Source organism: Genypterus blacodes, unplaced genomic scaffold, assembly GCF_046128005.1.
Source record: "Genypterus blacodes isolate CSIRO-AG114 ecotype Tasmania unplaced genomic scaffold, CSIRO-AGI_Gbla_v1 ptg000015l_1, whole genome shotgun sequence".
Lineage (NCBI taxonomy): Eukaryota > Metazoa > Chordata > Actinopteri > Ophidiiformes > Ophidiidae > Genypterus > Genypterus blacodes.
This window is the reverse complement of record NW_027466829.1, coordinates 2,871,144-2,898,584: the sequence shown is the minus strand read 5'-3', so window position 1 is coordinate 2,898,584 and position 27,441 is coordinate 2,871,144. Positions and strand designations below refer to the sequence as shown.

The 27,441-nt window shown below is 43.3% G+C and overlaps 1 protein-coding gene across 2 annotated transcripts; it reads right to left on the bottom strand.

The window, feature by feature from the left end:
* Positions 1-6: 6 nt before the first annotated feature.
* shisal1b (shisa like 1b) lies at positions 7-27,215 on the bottom strand. 2 transcript variants are annotated; one of them, XM_076140758.1, is made up of 5 exons: positions 26,808-27,215; positions 13,020-13,208; positions 9,979-10,192; positions 7,461-7,763; positions 7-3,063 (listed from the first exon to the last, which is right to left on the bottom strand). In XM_076140758.1, coding segments are annotated over exons 2-5 (585 nt in total). In that variant the 5' UTR covers positions 13,087-13,208; positions 26,808-27,215; the 3' UTR covers positions 7-3,062. The 2 variants fall into 2 exon arrangements, with proteins under 2 accessions (XP_075996873.1, XP_075996872.1); XM_076140757.1 differs by lacking the exon at positions 7-3,063 and having other exon boundaries at positions 7,457-7,763.
* Between the last annotated feature and the right edge of the window lie 226 nt (positions 27,216-27,441).

The following is a 27,441-nucleotide window of genomic DNA, read 5'->3' as shown; positions in this document are numbered from 1 at the left end:
CACACTGGAAAAGATAAAACTTTATTTCTCCCTGTCGTAACAATACAAAGTCAACAAGTGTAATAACAATCCAAGTAAGAACGGTACTGAACATTCTATCTAGTAGTACTACATACTGTAGACAGATCGTGATGCACATCATCATCATCATCATCACCACCACCACCACACCCAAAGTGAGGTATCATCCACTACATAGCTTCTGTGTACACGTGGGGATTCAACTGTAAGGCAACTGTTACCATGGCGACCTGGTGAGACTGAAACAGACGTTCGCTCCTCCCTTCCCGTCCTTGTTTTTTTTTTTTAAGGGCGGAGGGGGAGCTGATACATTTTACCACATCACATAAGGCCAGAGTCAATACAGTTTGGAACAAAACAATAACAGCAGATAACATTTTAAGAGTGAAAATGTCCGCTTGTGTGTCTTTAGTGTGTGGGGGTTGACTCAGTTTTAACCCTGTTGCTGCTTGAAGGAGGCAAAATGAATTGTCTTTTAAGAGAAGACAGCGTGTATAGTGTATGATTCCACGTATTCAGCATCGGGGACCAATTAAATCCCTTTTGTGTTCTGCTGCACCTCTTAAAAATGTTCACCAGAGAAAAAGAGAGATAGAGGGCGGGGTGGCACAAGAGTCTAATTTAGAATCACTGCTGGTCTCCGAGCCCATTAGTTCAGTTGGACACATCCTATTTCTCTGCCTTGAAAGCGACCGTGCAAGTTTTCTGCAGCAAAAAAAAAAAATGCAATTAAATTTAACCACTGAAAAGGGGATTGACCTGCTGTAACAACTCAGCAAATTGGAATATTATTGCTGATAACTGAGGATGGACGGTGGCAGCCCGTTTACAGCGTGTGTGTGTGTGTGTGTGAGCTGAGTCCTGTTAGGGGCCCATTTAAACTTCATCAAACAGAGAGGATGAGATGTCAAAACAAGAGCCAGGTTTGATGGTTTGCATGTTTTGTATGCTTATCTTAGTTTTGTGAGAGTGTTTAGTTTACAGGTTGCAGGTTCTCTAACTCCAAACAATGAGCAGCATCTCTCCCAGGGGGGCTGCTCATACGTGATCTGCTGTAAACTGTGCACAGCTGGGTGCCTTGTTGTGTTAGTGGTGCCTCTCAGAATTGTGATGGCTGCCAGGATTATCCACTTAACTGCTGCACTCAGAGTTAAACCAAATTAAGCTTTGACCTGTCTTCCATAGCCGCATGGGGGGAGGAGATGAGACAAAAGGATGGAGCCGAGTTGTTTCATCAGTGCTGAGAAATGGAAGAACACCAATTTAAAATGGTACCTAAATCTGGGCCAAAATGTTGTAGTTACATCCAAAGCCAAGCATCGTGATGACAATGTCTCCACTGATGATGTGTAAGCAGCCTGAACTGTCATCAAGCATTGTACCTTACAACGCCCTCACAGTCCATGGAGTCCGTACACATGCAGGCTCGGACGCTCCCACAGTTTGGCCCCTCTGCTACTGTACCCACAGTACCCTTCATCATCTCTCGTCTTTATGTATAATCTGGCATTGACGGGTAGTTTGATTTCCCCAGACAGAGACGGGAACGTTTTATGGATTACAGAGAACGCACTTGTCAGCAATGAATTCAGATATGGACATGTGGTAATGGTTGTTTGCCCCCTTCGCATGGCAGTGCTGACAGTGAAATGGTGGGAAATCCCTCTTTTAAATGGAGCTCATTACCTTCAAATAGCATATGTCCGTTTCACTGACAACACCTACCCATTAAATATAAGTGAAAACCTCAGTGATTCACCTCAGTGATTGCTCAGTGCACTGTATGCTCATTTGGCTTGCTCCTCTTCATATCATGTCATCACTCTGAATAAGCTACTGTACATTATTGCTGACAGTGAAGGGGGTTTTATCAGTTTTACATTTTCTATTATGGCTAATCCCTTCCAATTGACTCTTACTTGATGTGTATGACAGAGCGCTCCTTATACGGGAGGCAAATGGATATTCATTGCCATCATATTGCTCATGGAGCCCTTGTTCAGGCAGCTCCTGTAATGAGGAATCGCAAAAAAAAGTCAAGGGGACAAACCTGGGCTGTCAGAAATAAATCTGTAACTGTAATAAAATGTCTGAAATGCAATTGCCAGTGGTTGCGGTTGGTTGTATTTTAATGACCATAAAGCTCTTTGCTGTTCTGTAGACATCCCTGATCCGTGTTTTAGTTTGGTGTCAGGTACTTCAAGTTTTAAACATCCCTTCCTTTGCCTTCACTGAGCCAATGAGAAATCTTGACGACCTCATGTAAAACCTTTTGATCGACAGCAGTTTTACTGTATGGCATTACGTCCTTGTCAGACAACTTACAATATATAGAAATCTCTGTTTTCGCAGAAAGGAGACCAAAAACATTCCATATAATAATCATATAGTGTTTTTCTGTGTTGCTGCAGAGACATTTTCTATCTGGATTCTGCAAGTAACAAAACATTCTACACTAAGTGTGATGCTCAGCATCAACCTAAACTGTTAAATGTTCTGAATGTTGACCACTCATATATTTCTTTGACTAATTCACATAAATAAATCACCAAATAGATAACCCACAACTGTGTCTAACTGCTACAGAACACAAACTGACACAGGAGCGTATTAAACATTTTATATCTAGAAAGATGGACTAAAAACAGGCAAAGCTCCTCACTTGCCACTACAGTTCATCCAGTTCTGGTCGGATTGGTTTGGGAAACTCTGTGCCTTGTCGGCCATTTCAGGGGGTTATTGAACACCTGTGATCGGCTGAGTGTGTCCGTCCCTCTCCTTCTATTCTAGCAGCGCTGTGTTCCTCTGTGGTTCCTTGTAGCCAGGTGCTTGAGCCGGATTTCTAAATACCACGCTGGCCTGCCTGGGTCAGTTCAGGGGGGTTGTGTGCTCATTCAAAAGGGGCAGTAGTCACTACAACAGTATGGGGGAGCCCACCAGTGGTGTTGTGTCTGTGGTCCAGAGGTGTGTGTCTGTGGGGCACGCTCCTCTGTGGCAAGCAGGGAGTTGCTACACTTCTTTTTGTCCACCCGCAGCATCGCTCTGTATAAAAACAAAATAAAACAAAAGAAATTTCATAACCATTACACAGACTGAAAACAGAAATGGATTATTTTTCGCCAAAGGCCAAATGCAAGCACAGAGGTCTCATTAAAGTGTGCGTCATCAAATTCCACTATGTTTCCACAGAAGTTTGGGTTAAATTACCCAAATCCTACTGAACAACACGGACATGACTGAGACGCTGTGTTCTTCGAGGTCCACATTGATTATTGGAAAATAGCACAGTGGGCAGAAAATCAGCTCAACACCAGAAAAACCCCAAAACAGCAAAAAGAGCAAACAGCAATCGGATTTACTAAAACATTTTCCGGATGAGAAATAACTGCTTCTTACTCTGAAATCATGAAGTTATTTTGTTGAAGGGAAAATAAAAATGTCAAAAAGTACAAGGACACTAGAATATTTAGATGAATTTAGTCAATGTTATCCTATTTGTGCACTAATTACCAGGCTGTAGAAAATAGCTCAAATACAAAGTCAGTGCATGAAAACAGAACAAATAACAGAAGTAAAATACTGCGCAAAAATACACACAACAACTTTCAACAGCTTCATTTGCCAGCGGTGATGCCAGAAGCTATTGCACAGCATGAAAGGAGGATATGATTTCACATTCTCTCTCTTTAGCTCGGAGCACAACTGTGTCTCTGACTGTCTTTGCAGTATCATTAATGTTAACTAACTCACACCAGATGGAGCGTGTTGTTTTAATTGGACCAGGTCTTGCCGTGTTGCTCCGTAGACAAAAAGGCTGTAATTCCTCAATGTGCAACACCATTATATAGCTACAGTAGAACCTACCGTTAAGATCAAACATGGATATGAATATGTAGGAGGCATAGTTTGACTTTGATCGCGCCGTGACAAAAAAGAAAAAGATGGAAAAGTATGTGAAACACTCTTTGAGTTGAGCGGAATGCAGCTGTGTGTTATTTGGCTGCCAGACAGACTCAAAGGTGCTGAGCTTAGGGACTTAGGGATGTGACAGACAGTGACTGAGAGATGAGAGACTTCATTTACTAGACCGAGCGATAACGCTGAGTCACTGAGGCCTGACTGAAAGGAGCCAGCGTGATAACGGCTGGTGAGTCAGGTACGCTTAATGTAGTGACAGATGACATCTTGTCATGACCGGTCTATGCACGACTGGAGCTCCAAGACAAGACGGCAAACCTGTGTGGGGTTGTGCTGGGATTTGGTGCCAAGATCTGAGCAGAAACTGTTCAAGATCTCGCTGAGCTCCACATCTTATTTCTGTCACTTTCATTTACGACACTCTTGACTCTTGGCTCATATTCAAGTGACACGTGTTTGATTCTTCATTTAAGCATTTGCAAAAAAACAACAACTTCAAAACAACCGATCCTGTTCTATCTTTATTGTTCCGCTATTTTTATAACCCACAATTTCTAAATCAGTTCTGGCCTAAATTTGCTCAAAATGTGCCGTAAACTCAGACCCACATTTTGGCAGAGGATCAAATCGTTTCTGCAGTGCTCAGGGGGGGAGAGAGAGTGTCAGCACAGGCGAGCCACACTAAGAATGTAAACGAAGTAATAATAGCAAAGATTCTCACAGCCAACTCCCTGAGATTTCCCTCCTGGAGTCAGGAGATGCAGAAAATATTGCAACTCAGTGCTGCAAAGTGTCAGAAGTAGACTACAAGGAAAAGATTGCCAAACTTTTAATTTACTAATAGCCAGGAAATTTCTTGATGCTTCGTTGCCGCTGAGCAATTTATGCCTACAGGCTGGAGCCTCCTGGAAAGGTGGAATGAGAACTGCGATCCCAAAAACTACAGTTTTTGTTTCATTGTAATATCACATTACATCTTACAGCTAAACCATAGAAGCTCCAGGTGTTTTTTTGTCCGACAGTATGTCCGAGTTGCAGATCAGTCAGACTTTGGCAAACATCAGTCTGCTAGTTATAGAGAAGCTAAACCCAGATCTGACTTCATTTATTTATTTGTTCACACTGAATGAATAACAGGCTTTAATATAAAGGTATGCACAAGAAGAAAGTAATAACAGTTTCCCAGGCCGCCCACACTGAACCCCTAACAGATCTGAGGCAGTACATACCAGCGCTCTCACTAAGCTTTATGGATAACAGTGTTCTCACATGCAGCATGCCAAGCTGCAATGCCTTCGGAGAAAAAAAAACACGTCTTTCCATGCAGAGAAATAATTGGATACTTTGACTCACCAAGATTGCTTGGTTGTACTGGTGTACTGTTTGTAACTGGGTTCCCGATTCGCTGTGTTTTTTCGGGTTGTTTTTAGATGCCGCTGCTGCGCTAGTTGTGGGACTTGACCCCGTCTCTGCTTGTTTACATTTAGCCAACAGATGTTCAACAAAGAGGACAGAGTTTTCTCAGCCACTGCCCTGCATCCTCTCTGGGGGATAAAGATCTGTACCCCCGCAAAAAAAAAACACAGAAGGCCTTCCGATGACGCACTGTGTGGGCAACATCAGCTGTGGTATACATACACAATCAGGTGGTTACAGAACACAGCATACATTGTGAAACATGTAAGCGCTTCACTGTGTAAAATGGCAAACCGGTGCTCATATGACAGCACATTATTCTAATCTTGCCCCAGAAACTCAGTAAACGCTTGTGACTGAATTTAGCCCCCAGCAGCTGTCGTGTGTTAGTTATGTGAGTGTGTTCTCAGCTCTTTACAAATATGCTTCTGTTTATAAGAAAGTGTTCTTACACTTTTTATAGAATGACTCACTTTCAGTAATTGCATTCATGGATAATATATGTTGCAGAGAATTATCCCAGAGCTCCACTCACGCTGAAATTATAAGCCAGTGGTCCAGCAGCTCCCATCACTCATCTGCATCAATTACCATGAAGTTAGCGCGCTCTCACCTATACAGTGTGCTTTGTCTTTAGCATTCTGCTCCAGTTTCAATGCCTTTTTATAGATATGTTGCGGTTTGAAACTTGAGAGCTGCCAGGACAGGTCCACTTAGCTGGTATACGATTGATGAGTCCTATCATACCAAACTGACTTCATGTCTAATGAAGAGGGCTCCGCAAACATCTCCGGTCTAAGTTAACCACGTTTCCATGGGCTGAGCGGCCCCAGGATCTCTCCGCAGCATCCCAGATCTCCCATCTATTGCTCCCACAGTCCACACTGGTTCTCAAACCCATTTGTCAAACCTCTGCCCTCATTAAATTATTATGGCCCGAGAGAGATGTCGACCCAGAGGAAGAGGCTCTCAGTTCCATTCAGACAGAGACTATTCCAACATGAAAAATTGACGGCATGAAAGATTTTGGTTTGTTCCAACTGTGAGATATGATTGCAAAGTTGTACTGGGGAAGTCTGAACAATATCAGCCAACAGATTGGTAAGTCATCTTGTATGAATGTAACACACTAAGTAACAGTCCTGTACTCAGAGGTATGGAGGAAGCAAAAAGGACAGCAGATGGTGTTTTTCTATTTTAAACAATTCTATCAAGCTTTCATGATGTGACTCAGGGTCAAAACAATCAGGTCCATTATGAGTTAGGGGTCCCTGATGGAGAGTGAAAGCTCCATATTATTGCTTTTTTTATCCATTAATAATGATAGCTCAGTGATGGGCTGGCCAAACTTCAACCAAGGAAATTTCTCTTTTAAACAGAGGTTGATGTTGAGACAGGGTGGAGTTATGTTTAGATGGAAGACAAATACATTACATTACAATCATTTGGCAGACGCTTTTTTCCAAAGCAACTTACATTACATTACCACCCTTCGCAGAGAGGGGGGAGCAATTGAGGGTTCGGTGCCTTGCTCAGGTGCCTTCCACCTCAGCAGGGACTCGAACCGGCAACCCTCCGGTTCCCAAGCGGAAGCTCTACCCACTCGACTACTGCCTCCCTTGAACCCCCAGATCAGATGCTTTGCAGGAAATGAACCATTAAGGGCAGAAGGGGAGAATTCGTAAAATATTGATAAAGGCTGACTGAGAGACAAAAAATATGTTGAGGGTGCTTTGTCACCGTTGCTTTTTTTCTTTTCCACCTAATTCACACGTGTGTAGGACATATCTGTGTTCTTACTGATGTTTTCTTTCTTTTCTTCCCCTCTGTGTATAAAAACAATCTACAAGCTCACTTTCATGTCAAAAGCTTTTGTCAATAAAACATTATAAAATAAAGTATAAATCCAGCCAGTATTTCCCAGTGGTATGAATTCAACATGATTCAAATGAGTAACCACAAATTTGATTTGATGCTCGATTTGACACAATCAAGAAATGCTTGTAAATTGACTTTGACACGACTTGGACTTGAAATGTTTCCCTGTTTATTGCGGATTTCCTTTGCCAAAGTGCAGGCTGGCATGTTGTGAAGCAGGAACTCACCATGCGGTGGATGTGTTGTAGGGCAGGAGTGTGGGGCTGCTGCTCTCCCCCAGCAGGCTGTGTCGTGGCTGGTAGTGGCCGGGCACCATGGGCTGGGCTTGAGACGGGGCTTCGCTCTCCTCTGGCATGGATCTTTGCCACTGACTCCTGGCTTTCTTCAGCCAGCGTCCTCCCAGACCCCACTTCTCCAGGTAGACCCGGCACAGCTCATAGTTTATGGCTGAGTAGTAGAGAAAGTCCAGAGCCAGAAGCACCATGACGAAGAAGCCGTATATCCACACGCCAACCAGGGCTGTATAGTTACTATAAGAAATAGAGACTGTGAGGGTTAGACAAAGATAAACACTCCTCATAAAAGCATCAGGATCCATTTAAACTGCATCAATGACTCCAAATAGCTCCAATCAAACCTTCCCTTTATACATAACCACTAGTTAAAAAATAATAATGAAAAACCTCCTCTCCATCTGTTCCATTTGCTGCCTTTTATCTATGACTTCTTGAATAGGACAGGGAAATTTTATTAACACCAGATACTTATTAATCCATCTCATTTTAGGTCATCTATAGTACCGCAACTATGTGCTCTTAGTTTTAATGCCTCATGAATTTTCTTTTTATGCTCCTCGATCCAGTTTGATTTTTGCATTTGAGCTTTCTGAGGGCAACCTACATGCATACATTATAGAAAGGTAAATGCATAGAAATAGCTCAGAAATCCACAGTCTTTGGGATGGTAAATCTCTCCGGGTGTGTTGGAAGCTGAGGACACATCTTATTATTCTAAATAAAAAGCAATTCCGTACGATCACGATGGAATCCTCCCTGTTCCATTAGACATTAAAATGTCATCCTGACTCTGTGAGCATAGAAACACTTTGCAATTCATTTGACTGCAGTGATTGAAGCTCATTTCTAACTCTGATTTCCACAATCCTTCTAGTTCACTAATGTCAAATATATTTCTGTTGAAAAATGAAATGACCTTGGGGATCTCAGTGTGAATAAATAGCTCTGAAATGAATCTCTGACCTGCTTGAATGAACAGTAAAGCAGTAGTACGCCACCCTGCAGTCCCATCTAACCGTATCCTTAATTGCATTTAGCTTTCCTCACCTCTGCGCTGGAGGAATTAGTTCAGCTTTACCGATGATTTCACTTGTACGGCAGGGGGCTTTCCCTGTAGGGGGTTTGAGTGAAGGATAAGCAAACAAGACTCTGCGCTCTGAGGGATCAATCATCACCACACTGCACAGCTGAGACAAATGTTATTTAATATTTAACGCTGCTTCCTCAGAGACGGGAGGCAGATGCGATTGATTATCTGTCACAAGTTTGTAGCCTTAGTTGTTGGCTTAGAAAAATTGCTCTTAGATGAGTTTTCCACCCTCAGATCGTTTCAGTTCTGCAGCATTGCAGCTATTTATTGGATAGCTCTCTAACAATATGAAGGCTCTATCCGTATTGCATCGACTATAGAAAACAAACCCAGGCCAATGAGGGGAGGAAGCAAAATGGTACCCAGTTTAGCTCACATTGCCAGTGTAAATATCTGTGTCTGGATGGGCTGAAGGAGTAGAGAAGAGTGGCTCAACAGGTGAGAGACACTGATGAAATATCATGACCTGCTGTAGGGCAGAGTGATCAGGGCTAGACAGAGCCATGCTGAGACGGCGTTAGTAGAGAGAGCTGTATTTTTGTCACCACCGCCACCCGCTGGGAGCTCCCACACAGCGAGACACGTATGTTTCAGAGGCCTTCACGCAACTCAGCTTAGTTTACTATCGCTATAACAACAGTAATCACTACTGTACTTTAATTCATTGCATCTTGTTTTGCACTATGATGTAGTTTGGATACCGAGTTGTATTGGTAGCTCACTAGCAGGTGTTAAACTAAGGCAGGTGTTTAAGTGCCCTTGGGTCCCAACATGTGGAGGCTTCCGTGTCACACCGAGAAGAGAGACTCCTTTATTTCTCTGCTGTGTTTTTCAGTCGCTCTGTAGTTGTGGATCAATGGCAGCAGAACCTCTGTGCCAGAGGTAAAGGATGCCAATGAGTGTATACTGTCGAGGGAGCCGTTTATGAACCCACTTGTAACCCGTAGATTTCATCTGATCAGAGGAAATGTCAGGGCAGAGCAATTCATCTCTGCGTCGACTGAACATTAATCAATATTTCGTATGAGTGGAGCTGAATCACACAACAAGTTTCCCATAACACTGCTTCAGGCGGACATACGAGAAAGAGAAATGGAAATACATCAACTGCTGGTATCTGTTGTTTTTGTGGCTGAATGTGTTGTTTTTGAATATAATATAATAGTGGTTTCTGGAAAATGCAGGGTTAGGAAAGAAGCACCGTCCATCCCGTGGGCTCCTATTCCTCCAACACTTTCCTGAGTGTTTGTGTGAAGTGGCCCCTCATGGCCCCGCATCTGGAGGGAGGGCCGCGCTCACACTGAGAGCCACTTTCATGGTGTTGTTGTTGTTATGGTAATTATTATCATCATCACTTACTTGTGCGCATAACCGTCTGAGGTGGTGGTGAGGTTGATCTGCATGACCATCTGGAATTCTGTCTCGTTGCAGCAGTACTTGAAGGCGGTGTTGTTGTGGTGGCAGCAGAACATGTAGGTCTTATTGTCTGAGAGGCGTGGGCAGTGGAAGCCAAAGTGGTAGCGCCCCTTGTGGTCAGAGTAGGGTTCACACACTCGGTAATGAGCTGAGAGCGCTGTAATGTAGAGAAAGACAAATCGATAGGAATCATATGAAAGATAAATCGAACGTCACTCATGAGCACTGAGACACATTTTCTCATGTTTCCGCATTCAGCGCTAATGTATACGTATCAAGAAATACATAACCATCATCTAAGCAAAGACAAGGCCTGGGGCAATTACATTATTGAAGAAGAAACAGATTTCCTCCAAATGGATGTCTGGGAAACCACAGAAATGAGATGAATTGCGAAGGAACGCGTCAAAATAATGTAGCGAACGCAGGAAATGCATAACAAACATTAATTGGAATAATTGGAGACGAGACATCACAGACGGCACAAAGGCCCCGGATGGCAACTCATCAACTTTATTCTAAAAGGACAATTTGATCTAGAAAGTCTTCATGTGAACTTACAGTGGGAGTGCATTTGACACAGCATCCTTTGTATCAGTTGATACCAGGATGGAGATTTATATAAAGGAGACAAAGCACAGAGGATTGTTTTTGTCCCCCCCACATAATAAATTAGATGAATTCAACTGAAAGGCAGAGCACTGAACCAGTCCATTTATCTGAGCTCAGCGCTTGCAAAGATGTCTGCGACTAATAATACTATCTCCCATCTGTATTCGGTTGAAGAAGAAGAAGATTTCACCCATCATTTTATGTCCCTGCGGCCTTTATTGCAAGTCACACTGCCATTCCTAAAAAAATTGCAGGTGCAAGCTAAGATAAATCTGTGCACTGCGGAAAGATAAACAATATTGTTTTCACGGGAATGGAACCTGACAACAATGATTTTGGGGTTGGAAGTGAAATCACAGGGAGCTAATTCTGCAGCGGCGGAGATTCCTGCTCATAGTAATACAGAACCAATCTGTACGCAAAATGAGCACAGATAATGAGGGTCAGTTTTTAGAATCCTTTCCCATTCTGTGACCACTAATCAGGCTGCAGCACGACAGAGCGCAGTAATGTTGTCACCTTAATGTCTGTGGGCTGTGTTTGAGTCGTTCTGTGTCCTGTTTAGCAGTTGCATTGTTTGTATGATTATAATAATCAAAGGGCTTTGATTTCTTTTCGCTTTATCATTCCGGGTGAGTATAATGTGACAGGTTTGTGTAAAGTGCGCTCAGATTGATTTTATTTGTATTGAACTGCGTTTCCTTTCATCAACAAAGCCACAACGCGGGCAGTGTGGTCGGTAAAGGTGCTGGGGGTTTATTTCAAGGTCCACTTATGTTGCACTGAGGGCTGATAAAAGTCTTTTGGTGATCTCAGGCAGGGGACAGATCAGCATGTGAAAAGGGACGGGCCTCTTTCAGGTTATAATGAGCCATCTTTCCTTCAGCAGCTTTTTTTCTAATAGAACAGACAGTAGAATGAAGAGTGGAGTTGGCAATGAAACACACAGTAGTTAATTTCAAAGATGGATTATGCAATAAGAGAAAGCTATTCCATTTGATCCGTACTCTGATGATGTAAATGTATTTGGACCCTGCGTAAGAGTTTTTAGTTTTTCAGTTTTAGTTTATAAGTTGTAAATATTTGACTCTGATCGCAGCCTGATGTGACATTCAAATGACATTTTATCATATTATTCCCTATTCCATCCAGCGTCATGGTGCTGAAATCGTCCGATATTATTTATTTGGCATCAGTCCTTGGCAGCTACAGGAAAGGTCAGCGGTTGTAGAGAAATATGCCGCCAATAAGCCTGCACAGCCCCTCTACATTGGAAATTCATCATAAAACTCTGCAATTATATACGACTTAAATGCTAGGAGAGAGATTTTTCCCTGTCGACAGCTGGGTTTGGCAATATCAGCATTGTAAACATAGCCAGCCGGTTAATTTCATTAACACCTCTTTAAATTTAGGGTGCAGTTAGGGGCTCTCTTGCATTACAGTAAACAGTTTGTTCACGATCTGCAAGCTGAAAAGAGTTTCAGCAGCAACATTTCTACATTATTCATGACTAAGCACACTGTGTTTAGCACAAAGTAAGTCGTGAAGTTGATGTTGATTGTATTTTCTGATCAATCGAAACAGCAAAGTCATGTTGACCTGTATGAAGTTTGTTTATGTGGGGTTTTGAATTTCAGTCTTTGAATTTGAGATGTTTTTTAGTAGGAATGGTCTTTGCTTGAATATAACTTTTCATATTGATGCATGAAGAACTAGAAGGGCACTCATTAAAGTAAACCTCTCTTTTTAAGCCTAAACTGTTCGAACATGAGTAAACGGACTGTACACACCATCAGCAATCATTCAAACTGATCACCTGATCACCAAGATGTTCATTCCAGCCTGCAACATGCTGCATGTTAGTGTCTGTGCAGAAGTCTCCCTCCTCCACCACAGCCCCATATCCAGTGTCCGGTTCTCCTCTTACCATACATGAAATCAGCAGCCTTGCGCAATTCTTACATTTATGTATCAGTGATATGTGTCTGCTGGGTTTTGCTCTCTGTACTCTTTGAAGTTTGAGTTCTCCCCCGAGGCTGCTTGGCCTCAAATTAGGGGAGCACCCTGAGGCACTTCTTCTGCCAAATACACTGCTTTTAAAGTAAATGCCCCCACATTCTTTGATGTAAGCATCTCTGAATAAACTGCAGGCTATCAGACACCAACATCCATCTACTCATCTGCAAAAACATTGCTTTCTGAGGTTGACGCCTATATTTCTTGAAAGTACGATACTTGAGTCCAAATGAGAATGGTGTTAAATGATGTCAGCTGTAGGAATAAGAGATTAAAGACATGGTTTCATACATGCATAATATCAAAGGGCCTGAGCGGAGAGATAAGGACATAACAAAGTGGACATACTGTACCTGCGGTGGACAGCAGGAGGAAGATGACTGTCAGGACATTGAAGGACTGCCGGCTGGTGATAGTCATCTTCTCGTCCTCATACGGGAAGAAGGGAGTGAGGGGAGGTGCTGCTGGGCTCTAGCTGGACGTGGGCATCCTCTGCTTTCACGTAGCTTCTCTCATATTGCTGCTGCTGGGAGTCAGGCCACCTGTGGGACACAAGACCAGCAATCAAGACATTTGATCTGGATTCTTTAAGCTTCACCCCACTGTGTGAACAGATGGCCTGGCAGCGACTCATGTGTCTTTCTGTCTGCATAAGAGGATGTTTCACACATAATTGACACACGCTACAGCTCCGTCTTGCAAAGCTGCAGAAATCACTGAGACTGTTGTTGTATCAGCGTTTCTTTTGTGAATATTTAAAACAAGATTGAAGAAGAATTTATCACAGACATTAATAACCAACAACACATAAAGTATGCATGTCGAGAACAATATTGTAATACTTTGAGACGGCAATAAATACCGGAAATTGGAGACCTGTTATCCAAATTGTTACCAAAGTTTCCGTGATCTACACAGGAGCCGCTCCTCTAACTTTCATCAGAGAGATGTGTTTGCATAGCTGCTGGAGGAGTCTGCTGCTTAATGATGCATCATGGGATTTCATAAAGGAAATCTTTCTTTTCAACCTTGGTGCGTCTGTAAAGTTACTGTTTGTTCCGTCACAAGTTATTTGCACAATGGCAGCAAATGAGAACTTTTTGCTCGGTCGGGCTTGTTTCTCTACTTTGAAAAATTTCTCTTTATTAGTAATGAGGGGAATTTAAATGTAAAAGGTTGTTTCTCCTCTTTGTTATGTAAGATGTGAGATTTAGTCTAAATGTGACGCCGGTGATATTTCATCATATATTCTAACAATACACCTTTTCAATGCCGCCGGTGCTTTTCTTCAGTTGAATCACCTTGCGGTTGAATGAGACTTTGATGAGCTTATCAGTGTCAGCCACATGTGACAGAGAAACGCAGGATGGCGTAGAAAGCTGGCTGGAGATGGAGGGTTTGAGCAAAAACCCCATTTTCACCTTGTCCATGGTCGACAGAGCTCTGTTCTATACTTGGCTGAGGCATTCATCATTTGTTCCCTTATTTATTCTGACTTAGCTTTGATGAATGACTTTCAAGGGCAATGAGTTTGGTTCCGCTCCATCCACTAACTTAACTCTGGCACAGTAATGAACCTTACTAGAGTTACCAGATTGTTCAAAGAAGTGAGAAGGTTCCAGTTTGGTCTCACCTACGCCTTCTTCTTCTACTTTTTGGAGACTTTTACTATGAACTGTTACTTTTACCCAGAACTATAAACTTGATTTAGACCGCTACAGCTGACCATGACTCAGAAATCAGTGAATAACAGATTGTAGGTTGTGTGTATGTTCAAGGAAACAAACATCCATAGTTGTAGCTCATTCACAGCTCCATGGAAATCCTTATAGAAGTTGAATTTTGAATTTGTGAGAATGGAAAAGCAGCTTTTATTTTGGGAAACAGTCAGGACAAGCAAGGGTTAAGGGAGGCATTGGTATCCAGAGTCCGAATGTGGTCATGTTGGGAAACTCCTGGTCATGAAAATGAGGTGTATGACAGTGAAGTAAAGCAGAAGGTTACTTCCTGCTTGTAGTCTTTGACTTTCTGTGCCAATTCTAGCATGACAGAATGTAACTTTGAGCCTGGACAGACTCGGCAGGGATTCCTCCTGCGGTGAGATCACGCCTTGACCACCTCAAATCTCAAGAATGCAAGAAAACTCTTTCATGTACTGAGAAGTGTGTAGCAATCTAATGATCCTGTGTGTGCTATGGACAGAATAATACATGTATAGACCACAGCAGCCTGTTTCTGTTGGAGTCTTTAAAAGCATTTTACATCAGGCAAGCTGTTCCCTCTTCAGAAAACCAGGCAGCTGTGGTCTCCAGAGGCTTGTTAGAGTGGCATTTTATATATTTTTCTCTCTTTTTTACTTCTGGCGAATCTTCAATGTGATCTCAGATGACAACACGCGCCGCACGACGAGGGATTCCCATCCCCTCACCCACCGACTCTCCCTCTCTCTCCCCTTCCCCTGCCTTTCAACTCATCTGGTCTCCAGCAAGATTTTTCTATATCATTCTTCCGTCTCAGGGTGTTTTCACATGGAAGGCACATCATCGTCACGTCGCCCGCGCCGCGCTCTCTGTGTTGTTCTGGCTACAAAGGGGCAAAGTTCATTTAATCACAGCGCTGCGATTGTTTGCAGAGAGGATGTGAGTGTGAAGGGTTTGTGTAATGAGCTTGATGGTAGTGAAGCAGAACATGTAAATACACGGATGTGCGCACAAGCACACAATCCACAGCTCACTGAGACTGAAAATAGAACAGGCTGCCCAGCTGAACAGGCATGCAACACAGATGGAGGGTGTGTAGCTGCTTACTGTTTATGTCTGAGATGAAACTGAAATATACAGAAAGACCACGACTCTCCTCGCAAGCGCATTAACTAAAGATACAGTAGCTAAAAAAATAAACAAACCTGTAGGGTAACCTCAAGCACTCGGATTAAATATATGAGTCTACAAACTGCACACTGAGGAAGTTTGGGAGAAAAAGGAAGTATTATGTGACAAAGTGCTGCAGTGACCACAGAGAACTGGGAAACAGATTTTACATCAACAGCAGACCCAAATCTGTCAGAGGTCTGATGAGGGGAAGTGCAGTGGAGTGGAGGTTTATGGGGATATTTGGAGATTACACACACACACACACACACACACACACACACACGCTGGGGCCTTTGAAATTAACAAGTCATATTCAATTCTGACATCATCTGAAAGGTCTGTGACATGCTTTATTATCAAAAATCTTTTTATTTTGGCTAAGTGTTCTGTTATCTAAAAGGCTCTCGAGATTTAAAAGCATGAAAGTTATGCAGGATTACAGTTTTTTCTTCATCTTCAATTTATTTTTAGATGAAATATTTAGGCCTGTCCTTTTTGACTGCACATCTAACTTCTCTTCCTCTATCTCAGTGGTAGTCTGGGTCTTTATGCTCCCTCAGTGCCTCCTTATTCACTTTGTCTTTTGCCCAAAGCACACAAATACACTCCATAGCAAGTCTGGCCATTAATCCATGTTAATGTGCATTATCAATCACTCTAAAGTAAACGAGTTAGTGAACATCCGGACTGAAGTGTGGTTTGGAAAGGAGTCCCACTTCACACAGGGACAAGTACACTCAGGCTAAGTGACCGTCTCATTTCTGGGTCTACAAATGGGCTAGCACCCAAATACTGATCAGCATGCCACTGCAGCGAGCTCTGTGTGTCTGACTGATGCTCTCTGTCACCATCATCACAATAAATTAGTTTTCAATCACTCCTGATGACATTAGAGCTTGACTCAGAAACCCTAGAGTGCTTTGCTAGAAAACGAGCCCGCTTTAGGAGATTTAGAGCTGCGATCAAATGATCCTTACTGCCACAGATGACTGAACTGGGTACTGTGTGACTGTCAGTGAGCAGAGTGCAGCTGCCTGGAGGAAGGTCTGCTTGGCATACACACGTGTAGTCTTGTCAGGGGCGCTGTTGCGTCCAAGGCCACATTAAGCCGATGGGCCGGCAAGGCTGCAGCCAAGAACACATATCTGAGAATAACACACATCCACAAAGGAACTCTGGACCGCAGTAGTTAACCTTTGTGCCGTATAAGCTCATGGTTAAAGTCTTAAAGAAGCTATTACTTATTCCAAACTATAACTTTTCTGAGTCCACTGGAGAGCTCCTGTGTGTGTGTGTGCATATCAAATAGGTAATAAAACTCCTATATAGCACAATTCAGCAGGAGCGGCTGGAAGTTTTAGGCAAAGTCTACACTCAACTGTCATCCAGAGTTCACTTCTTAAGCAGCAAAGAATCGTGGGTGCTGCTCTTGCGTTTTTCAAAATTGCTAATAGCTTTTTGCAGTGAAAGGCCAATTCCCTCCCTCTGTGCTTTGTGTCACCAGCTAAATGCCTTAGGGGCTATCTTTGAGGCTGCATTTTAGGGAAACAAAAGGAACTTTCCGGTACTTTAAAGGTACTACTGCCATGATACAAAGATCAAAGAAAAGAGCAAGTTTGGACAACCACAGTTTCAGTGCCTGGAAGCCTCTCACTGAAGAGTTGTGGTTAATAGGAACTTTGTAGTGCTTTTGTTATCATAAACTGTTTAGACTCTCTACACAAGGACTCAATATTAATTGCCTTCCCATGCAAGTATGTCACCTTTAACCTTAAAATTTTAGTGTTCAAAATAGCCTGATTGTGATGTAATGGTGAAGCAAAAGAGCAAGAACAGACTAAACCAAAAACTGTCAAAAGTGTATTGGCCATTTCAGCTTAATGTTACTGAAATGTGATCAAATTCACTTGAAGAAATCAGTAACGGTTGGCCGAATACTCTGAATACTATGTTTTTTGTCTTACCTGTATTTTGCACCTGTGACCTGAGGTTTTACTGACCTGTGTCCAGTTAAACAGATCGGTTATGAATTATGTACTTCTCCTCACAACCCACTGCCATAAAAATGCTTTCAGAGGAGCCGTTTCTATCACGTGGCTCTCACTTTAAGAAACACAAGCTGAGATAAAAGACTTCACAGCTGAGTCGCTTCATAGTTTTCCCTCCAGTGTTTCGTGAAAATGTGCCTTAAGCACGAGTCGAGGCGGAGGAAGACATCGTTTTGCAGTTAAACTAAACACAATTACTAAATTCCACACTTTACCGACACACCTTCACACCTTCATGTACGCATCTAACATACACCAGCCCAGCAGACAGCCGCACACAGTCAAGTTTAAATGACGACCTGTTGTTTTTCAATGCAATACTCGTTACAAACCAGAGAGCACACACAGCTCAGGGATCTTCCATTACAGACTGATGATGCGTCCTCAAAAGAAAGAAAAACAGCTTTTTCTTTTGCGGCGTAGCTCCCAGATCAACATAAATTTGACTGAGCAGTTCTTCTCCCGTTAATGCGATCGCTCACCTGAATACATTTTCCAGATGACATATTATAAATAAAGCCTAGAGGAAGTGGTGTGATATGGTCTGGTGGCCTGATGTTGCCTGGGAGATCCTTTCCGCTACAAAAGATACAGAGAAAATGAATGTAACAGCTAGCAATTAGTCGTGTACAGGAAATGAGTGCAAAAAAAAAAAAAAAAAGCCATTAGAGAATAACATAGCAGGGTTGCCATAGCGCCTGTTGTTGTAGGGAGTTTGGCCAGTAAGGCAGCACCACGGGCTCAGCTAGTGTGCAGTGCAGCCACCTTCACAGTATCTCTGTTATTTTACACGGTATTGTTGTCAAGTTAGCACAATCGAGAAGATGACACAAGTTAACATTGTAGAAGAGGACCTGTTTTTTGTCTGAAACACTCCCACAAGCACAATAATGATCCCAAATGGCCTTTTCATAGCTCGGGTAATCCCTGTGAGCGCGGCATCACACTCTAAATGATCTTAAAAGCCTCTTTGTTGATGTATCTGCGGTGGGTCGTGTGGACTTTCATCTCGGCATAAAAACCTCTCCCAGTGATCTTTTATTTCCTCTGCCGCACACTCCGAGCATCACTCCTTGTTCAGGTTGGGTAAGCAGCTGATAATGAAAGTGTGGAGGTGAGGGAGGCGAAACACAGACATATTGTTTCATTGATGAGTACAGCTCATTCTTGTGGCTTTTTCCAGTGATTATTTTCAGGAAAAACAAGATGCACATGTAGCAAAGGAGAGACAGTTAATGAGACAGCTACTGGGGTCTAATAAGTGGAATTCATTATGCAATCAGGGTCTCAAAGTGAGCTGGGGATTCAAATTATTTGCTTTCCACCTGAATAATGCAGGCTTTGCTCCTGTGTATGAAGATTTTGCTTCCATATATGAATGAGGGAAGCTTGCTTTGTGCTGTGTGTACCTTTGCAAGAGATTAGATGGTTGCTGTTGCCAAGCTCAGAGTACATGATTGACTATATTGGCCATCCAAATTGTGTCATCATCAAATCAGAGCTGTTCAGAGCAACTCCTCATTTGGGTCCATATTGGCAAAGTCGTTCCTTGCGTGTTTTAACTTCTTACAGGTGGTTGCGTAAGTTTTCCTGTGAGTATCCATTTCAGACATCAGGCCTCTCCTTCAAATTCACAGTGAGAGATTTGTGCACCTTGGCTACGCTCTGTTGTGAAGTGTGAGCGCCACACTGTTGTGTAGACGAAGGCCTGTTGGGAAATTTGGCAGTTCAGCTGAAGTTGTGTTGGCAAAAAGTGACTAGGATGAAGAGAAGTGCAGCAGTCCTGCATGCACGTAGAAATCAAGCTGCAGATTTTACTTTATCTCTCTTGACTTAAGTTTGTCCTTGAGAAGCATCCCTGTTATTCACAATATGCTTTGATCAAACGGCTTTGCATCGTTGGGTTTGGTGGCTAAATGGGACACAGATAGCAGCTGAAGTTCTAAATCACTGTCAGGAGCCATGACAACCCTCCAGGAACATTTCTGCTGCAGCCTTCGACAACTGAAGCTCCATCAAAGCTTCAGCTGCCTACAGGCAAGATGGAGGCCAAATCTGTCATTTCATCACTGCTTTGGCATACAAATTCCCTTTTCATTGGTAGTGGGACTGTGACTCACAAGGACTCATAAGGAACAACTGGAGTTGTTTTGGCTCCAGGGACTATTTGGTCTCAGTAATGCAGACAGGGACGCTCGTATCTCCCAGACACAATCCAGCCTTTGTTTGTTTGGATTTGCTCTTAACACCACGCTCTAGGCTCCTCATTTCACTTAGATATGTTCAACGTCAACATCTGCATGACCCTAGATTTAAAATAGCCTCCACCCACAGACAAGCAGTCTGATGGGAATGTCAAAAATTCCAGGCATAAGCAGGACAGTAATGAAACTTGGACGCAGTGATTTGATATCTTTGTTGTCTGCAGTTTTCACAGACATGCACAGTAAAGAGGCAATACTTATTTATCTCAAAGCAACAATAAACATGACTGAAATAACAGAAACTAGAAGCTCTAATCTGATTTATAGTTTATGTGTATAACTCTCATTTTTGCGCAGGATAACTGAAATTCTTCTCCTAATCACAAACACAAAAGTAGCACATTCGGTAGAGACAGAATCCTTTGTGAAACGAATCCAGCTGTAAAAGGCCAAACACACAGCGGCACACCTGATGCAATCTAGCCCAGACATCCATAGTGCTTGGATAGCTTTAGTACACGCAGATGTCACAGTGTTCACTCAGGGCAAAGGTCTCTGACAACCCCACCTGTTCCTGCCAAGAACCCCTCAGATGAGTGGATTACACTCCACACAGCTCCACATCCAAACACTAATGGTGTTTTGGCAGGTGATTAAATGGCCTTGAGAAAGCTTTAAAAAGCACAGAACCATTGTGGTCTGTTCCAGGTATCATTATTGGATGTGTTGTCCTCCATGGTTTGCACCTTTTTAACGACGTTGTACCGCTTTTGACCCACAGAAATTGAACGCAACTCAGTTTGCATATATTTGGCAGAACGAAATCCCTATTATGTCCCGAGATGCCCCCCAAACTGTAACAGTAATAGTTTAATCCTGTGCTAACCGCTCTCTGCTGAAGGTCTCTATCCTCTGTCAGGGTGGAATTGATTTTCTGTTATAATAATGAACAATACCTACTGTTACATGTGGGCGGGACCTATGTCCATTTCAGTTATTAGTCATTATTACAAAGGAACATACTGTACATACTGGGTGGCACGGAGCACTAGCAAAGTAGACAACAGACTCGCAGTCATACACACACACACGCTAACACTTTCACACACAATAGTTGAGATCACAGCTCTGAAGCAACTGGCCCAGTGTGAGATGACTTGGGACAAAAGCCAATTCCTCACACACACACACACACACACACAGACAGACACATCCGCACTCATGCTTTCCTTGTCAGTTGGTCATTGTTTGTTCTCTTCCACAATAAGTACCAGTAAACTAAGAAATTACAGAGCGAATGTACGGAACTACAAACTGGACAGAATTGTGAGAATTGTAAGGTAGGATTTGTTTTAATGCTGTCACCACACTGCCGGCTTTGTTTCCATAGTGATCTAGTAGACTGGAGGCCCGTTCAGGTGGAATGTATCGTGTGACCTTTTGATACAAGCAATGATGAATTGGCATTTTGGAATTGGTGTTTCTAAACTGTAAAGTGTCCCATTGTGATTCCTGAATTTATAAAAAAAACAAGACCCTGCTCTGTGTTGTGAGGAGCGACTGTACGAAAGCTGAATTACCATCTGCAACTCAAAGACATAATGGAGATGCGGCTTTGACTTGGAGACCACAGATACTGAGGCACATGATTCTGATGCCTGGTGATAGAAATGTAAAATGATGTGGTCATTCTGTTCTTCATACAATCACAATGAATGAGAGTTAATTTGATTCCCATGACTTTGATGATCTACACCTGTTGTAATGGACGTTACACCAAAGAAAAGCCGCCGTACTACGGCTCTCATCCAGAGGTTGTGTGTTCGCTTGTGTTTCTCTGGTCCGCTCAGTCGTCACTTCTTGTTGAGTCTTCGGATGCGTTTAAGCTTTTACCTTGACGTGCTCCTTTTATCTGGTGATAAAAGCTTTTCTCTGTGTTGTGAGGCTGAACCAAAGTGACGGAGGATCCGCTGCACCTCCCGCTCTATAATCACCAGCCAGTATCTGACATAGACGTTTAACCCTTCATCCACTCCCAATGAATCTAAGTTGTCAGTCACGTCCAGACTCTCTCGCCTGCACCATCTGGGCGAGCGAGGTCAGCCAGCCGTATGGCTATATATGGGTGCTGGGGAGAGCGGAGCATTTCAGTAATCCACCCTTCACTGACTTTCTAGGCATATAACTTATTTAAAGATCCTGTTGTGCTTCTTCTTCATTCCCCCTTCTCTAACATTCATCTTTTAGTCTGAAGATAATTTAAAGATAAAATTAGGAGCACAGCACTCACACAGTTGCATTAATTACACTACACACACACTGCACTTGTCTATGTCTCTGGGGGGGAACACACAGTATACGGCATAGTGCATTATACAACTGGATCAATGTTGTGATCGTTAGACTAAAGTCAATACGAAAGAGGACATATATATTTAAAAAGATGCGTGTGTGTTTATGCAGTTAATGTTGAATCCAAACACACACCTGTTTCTAGTTTCTGTTTCCTAGTATGTTGACACCAGGAGGAGCACGACATTTGTCTTTCATGGATCTTTATACTGTTTTGTCCAGAAGTGACATGCTTCTGTGGCTGACGTCATTAGAACTGTTTTCATATTCCCTCTACAAAGAGAATCGCTATAGTGATGGCTTTGTTCATTCCCTGCATCAAACTGATCTATAGTGTGATGTGTGGGATTGTGCCAATAAAAGGTCAGAGACAGGTCAAACATCAGAGCACATGGCAGCGTAGGAGCTCTGGTCAAAGGTCAGATGGTGTTACAGTGAATAATGAAAGAGTGAGGCTGAGCATAAAGCTTTTAAATGTCAGTTTGTGCATGAATATGTGATGAAGGTGTTTACAAAGACCTGATGAGGCGATGATGAGGTGACACTGGAGAGAGAGGAGTGTGTTATTTAGCTACGGGTAAGAGAAACAAGCAAAGATTCTGACAGCTTCTCTTCACTAAATATTTGCTACACCTGTAATTATTCCCCATACTACATTCTCTGCTGGTATTAGATCACCCACAGGTGATTTAACTCTTTTTGCTGGGTCAGTGATATCAAAGCCCCAGAATGAGTTTAAATTAATGGAATTTCCCTTTCTTTTCGTGTCACACACACACACACACACACACACACACACACACACACACACACACACACACACACACCCACAGACAGACAGAGAAAACACCATATTAATATTCAAAACAGCCAGCGGGTGAACCTGAATTTCAGCAGCTTGCTCTTATTTGATTATTTGTTCAGCATCTCATTTCTGTATCCGTGCAAAAGGAAGAAATGCCTTCCCGGTGCCAACGAAACATAAAACTGCACATAAACGCTCGGCAGCAACAGTCAAAGCAACGACGACAAGAAGGGCGAAAATAAATGTTGACATTTGGATTCAGTGAAACATTTAATGGGGCTGTTTTATCCACTTCAAACAAGCATGGAGGGAGAAGCGCCACTGTGTGTTTTGGCTCTGAGGCTTTGAGCGTATAGAACAGAAGCGGTGGAGTAAGTATGCCGAGGGGTCAGGATGCATAGAGCTTCCTCTCCGAGCTGGCGTCTGATATTACCATTGACAGTGTAATGGGACAGAGTGCGAGCTGGCTTTCTGCCCCCGGCGTCTAATGGTTACAGCACTGAAATACACGGGGCCACACAGAGGGAGAGATAGACGGGCAGAGAGAGAGAGGAGGAAAAAGCTGATGAGTAGAGATGGTGGTGTGTGTGTGTGTGTGTGGATTTCTTCTTCCAGGCCTCCTCTAGATTATCAGATGTTCACTGACTCTGATATGGAGAGGAAGTCGGCATCAAAAACAACGCCATGGCCTCATCAAGGAACCCAGGCTGCTCCTGTCAGCCTCGCTTTCTCTCTCTCTCTCTCTCTCGCTCTCTCTCTCTCTCTCTCTCTCTCACACACACACACACACACACACACACACACACACACACACACAGACACTTGCACTCTTGCTCTCATTCTCAGCCTCTTTCTAGCAGACACATGCACACAAAGACTCTCATCAATATGTGTATGTGCAAGACAACAAAAACTCTCACACACACACAAAGTACACACACAGTACACACACACACAGTGCACCCACACACAGAGCCCAGCCCAGGGTCGGGGAACACCACACAGAGATAGCTGTCAGGAGAGAGACAGGCCAGATGAATATGGAGTTTTCTGCACTACGGATTGGAAAAGGAGATATTTCACAAACACACACATACACACACACACTATGTGCTCTTGTTTATATTGGGTCTGGGACTGTAATTATTTGGCTGCCATTGTTGCTGTTGGTGCAATTAATCAGATTTACGCTCAGCTGGAAACTCTTCGATAAGATTTATTTAGTTCTCCTTGAGGATCCAGTGAATTCCAAAAGTCAGTTGAGAGCTGTTCATTCTGCTCAGCAAACAAATGCAGTCCAGTGTTTTACAATGAAATCAAGGCTTTTTAGAATGTGATGGCATCTGAATCCAAAGAGCATAAACCCATCAACAATAAAAGCACAGAAACATTTCAGGCTCTGGTTTGCTTCCCGTTGAAGCACCTGATGAATCCAGACAGATGTTCCCTGCCTTCTGTTTATTCCCTCGCGCTCGGCCTATCTGCCCCCTCATGGCTACAAGGAGGCACGGCACAACCTGTGAGCCCTGTGTGTGTTTGTGTGTGTGTGTCTGTACCTCCCTGTGTGACTGATGCACACTTGGGCTGTTTAAGTCTTCCCTGCACTTTTTTTTATCTGTTGTGATGGATGAAGTCTGCTTTGGACAGAAAGAAATCAAGCAGAATTCGACATGTCTGATCAAAGGAGACCTACAGCGTGTGTAGGTGTGTAGGGGACGTGGAAGTGGTAAGTGGGTTCTAGCAGCTTCCTCCCAGTAATATGCGGCTGGATTTAATGTGTTGCAATGATTGTTGACTCCAAATGCTCTCCAGTATTCTCCAGTTCAGATGTGTGTGTGAGGAGAAGCACGATCTGACTGATTTCAGCCCAGCTCCTCTGACTTTCATGTTTAAGATTCAGGCACCAAAATTCCTCCTCTGCCAAACATCTTCTGCATCTGCAGCCACTCTGTATTTCGGCACTAGTTTGATCATCTGTTCTGAATTTGAAATGCTCCTCACTCAGAATTTTCACCTTGAGTGCTTCTGCCAAGCCACCAGTCACGACGCCTCTCCCCGCTCTGCCTCCCCTGTTGTGAGTGTGTGTGCGTGCTATATGTGTTAGTTTGTTACTTTTCCGTGTGGGGTGTGCACACAATCCTGGATGTATACGTTTCTGCGCTTGTGTGTGTGTGTATACGTGTGCTTTTGAAGAATGTGAGTGCAGTATATGTGGACATTAACACACTCAATGTCAACCACTCTTCCTGTTAGGGGAATGTCAGCGAGTCATCATGGATGTCCCTGTGAGGCACAATACTGAAGCGTGTGACTGTGTGTGTGCCAGAGTAGGTGTCACACTGGGTGGGTGACTGATGGCCAGTCTGACAGTTCTCTTCTCACTTATGTTCAATCACTCCTATGGAGGTGAAAATATGTCCACTCACACATTCAGCCCAGACTAAACACAAAGCCCAGATGCTGATTGCACTCAACACGCTGCTGAGAGATCCACTTTTACAGCTAATTCTTTACTGTAGTGGCTTTTGTGTAAACACGACCTGCTGTACGTGGAGCCACGCTTCACCGTCACACACACAAATGGACAGTAAGGATTAGGGCTTATGCAATACGTTTCCTCATAAACTGCAGAATGAATGTACGTGCTGCCTTGTGTTGCATTAACAACGTCAAAACACACACAATCCAGAATAATTACCCCGCATGCCTCCACCTGTGTTTACACTGAGAACACAATGCGACCTGTTCCAGCCCAGCTTTTGTTTAATGCGTTTTTAATCAGACCGGCTCCCCCACAGTGAATTTTATACAAACGCAACCGTTCATCAGATTACTTAAGCCTCCATTAGGGGCCTTTGTTTTCAGCAGCCAGAGGCCAGCACGCCAGGCTGTGTGACAAATAGTGAGCAGAATAGGTGTTTATTAAGAAGAAGAATCCTCCACCGCGTGTTGCATGGAGAAGATCGACCCTCACGGTGCTTATTTACTCTCTTTATTACGCCATATATCAGGATTTGTTAATATTAGAGAAATGACACAATGGATCATGCAGAAATGCAGAGTTGTGTTTATTATAAACTGGTATTCCCCCTTTTATCATTTTCTAGTTACTAAACCTGATGATTCATCTATTGCTATCGTCCTCCATAACACAATAGAAGGTGGCTATGTCATCCATGCTTCAGCAGCACTAGTACACAAGTGATTACGTGCCACCGTGCACAGTTTGGGCACACATGCGTGCACATTTCACCCATTAGAGCTCACATGTGCCGCTCCTGAGCCAATTTCCACCCCAGACATACAGAGGGAGAGTGATTTGAAATGATTTTTCACAGACGGGAAGGTCTTTTATGTGAATGAACAAAGGGAATCTCCTTCCTCCTCTGCTCATCTCTACCTAAATCCTATCATGTGCCACCATGCATCTCCCACACGCCTGTTTCCAAGTTACCAGCAGCGTCGGTTGCCAGTCCTCCTTAATTGCCTCCCGTGTAAAGTGATGGCTGATGAGAGCAAGCTGTCCTCTTTCTCCCAGCTCACACACACACACACACACCGCTACCTTGGTGCTCTACCTGTGTGCTATTCTATCCCTTTGGGAAATTGCAGAATTGTGTTAATGCAGTGAAACTTCAGTACTCCAGCAGCAGACCGAGCGAGAAAAGACAGAATATCCCTGAAATGCAACAGACTTTTAATTCTGAGGGAATCGACTCTGGATAACAGTAAACAGGGAATCTATGTGAAGTGGATTGAGGAGGAAATGCACTCCTACAGATGACAAAGTGATTCAAAAGGGCAGAACAATAACAACAGGCAATGTTTGTTTAAAAGATGATCAGCTTTCCTCACTAACCTTTGTTGCGCCTGGAAAACAGAGAAGAGAAGTCAGATCTTCCTCCTCACTCGCGGTCACACAATTGCCACCCTGTTGCTTCTTGTTCCCTCTTCCTTTGTTGCGTCTCGTCACAAATAGATCCTCCTCATCCTCGGGACCAGACTCGAATTAACAGCTCATGAGGGAAACCAGGCGGATGACAAAGAAGAAAAGAAACACACTCTCTCCTCCCCAAGTCCCTGGCAGCGTATCCCATCTGTCAGAGCACAGCGACTCGGAGTGTGAGAGAGGGTAAGTGAGGGAGAGAGATGAAACGATACTGAGTAAGTGGGCGAGTGAGAGAGTGAGAGAGAGAAGAGGGAGGGGAGGAAGAGAGAGACAGAGCAGGGAAGCGTGCGTATATGCACTAAATATACAGGAGGGTGATCCCCTCTGTGTGCTTGGGTTTAAAGATCTCTCTCTCTCTCTCTCTCTCTCTCTCTCTCTCTCTCTCTCTCTCTCTCTCTCTCTCTCTCTCTCTCTCTCTCTCTGCGCCTGCATTCCTTCTCAACAGAAGCCACAAGGTCAGTTGATTTTACGGCAACAAGGCTCGCTTCCCTCTTGAGGAAAAAGATTTCCGGTTAGTTCTCTCTTCAACTTCCCTGATCAGTGC

Bases quoted from the DNA above. Each gene is read 5' to 3' on its own strand.
- shisal1b (XM_076140757.1), bottom strand. From the start codon at position 13,086: ATGACTATCACCAGCCGGCAGTCCTTCAATGTCCTGACAGTCATCTTC. The intron at 10,193-13,019 runs GTACAGTATGTC...TCTACATTACAG, and splicing joins CCTCCTGCTGTCCACCGCAG to CGCTCTCAGCTCATTACCGA. The intron at 7,764-9,978 runs GTAAGTGATGAT...TATTTCTTATAG, and splicing joins TCAGACGGTTATGCGCACAA to TAACTATACAGCCCTGGTTG.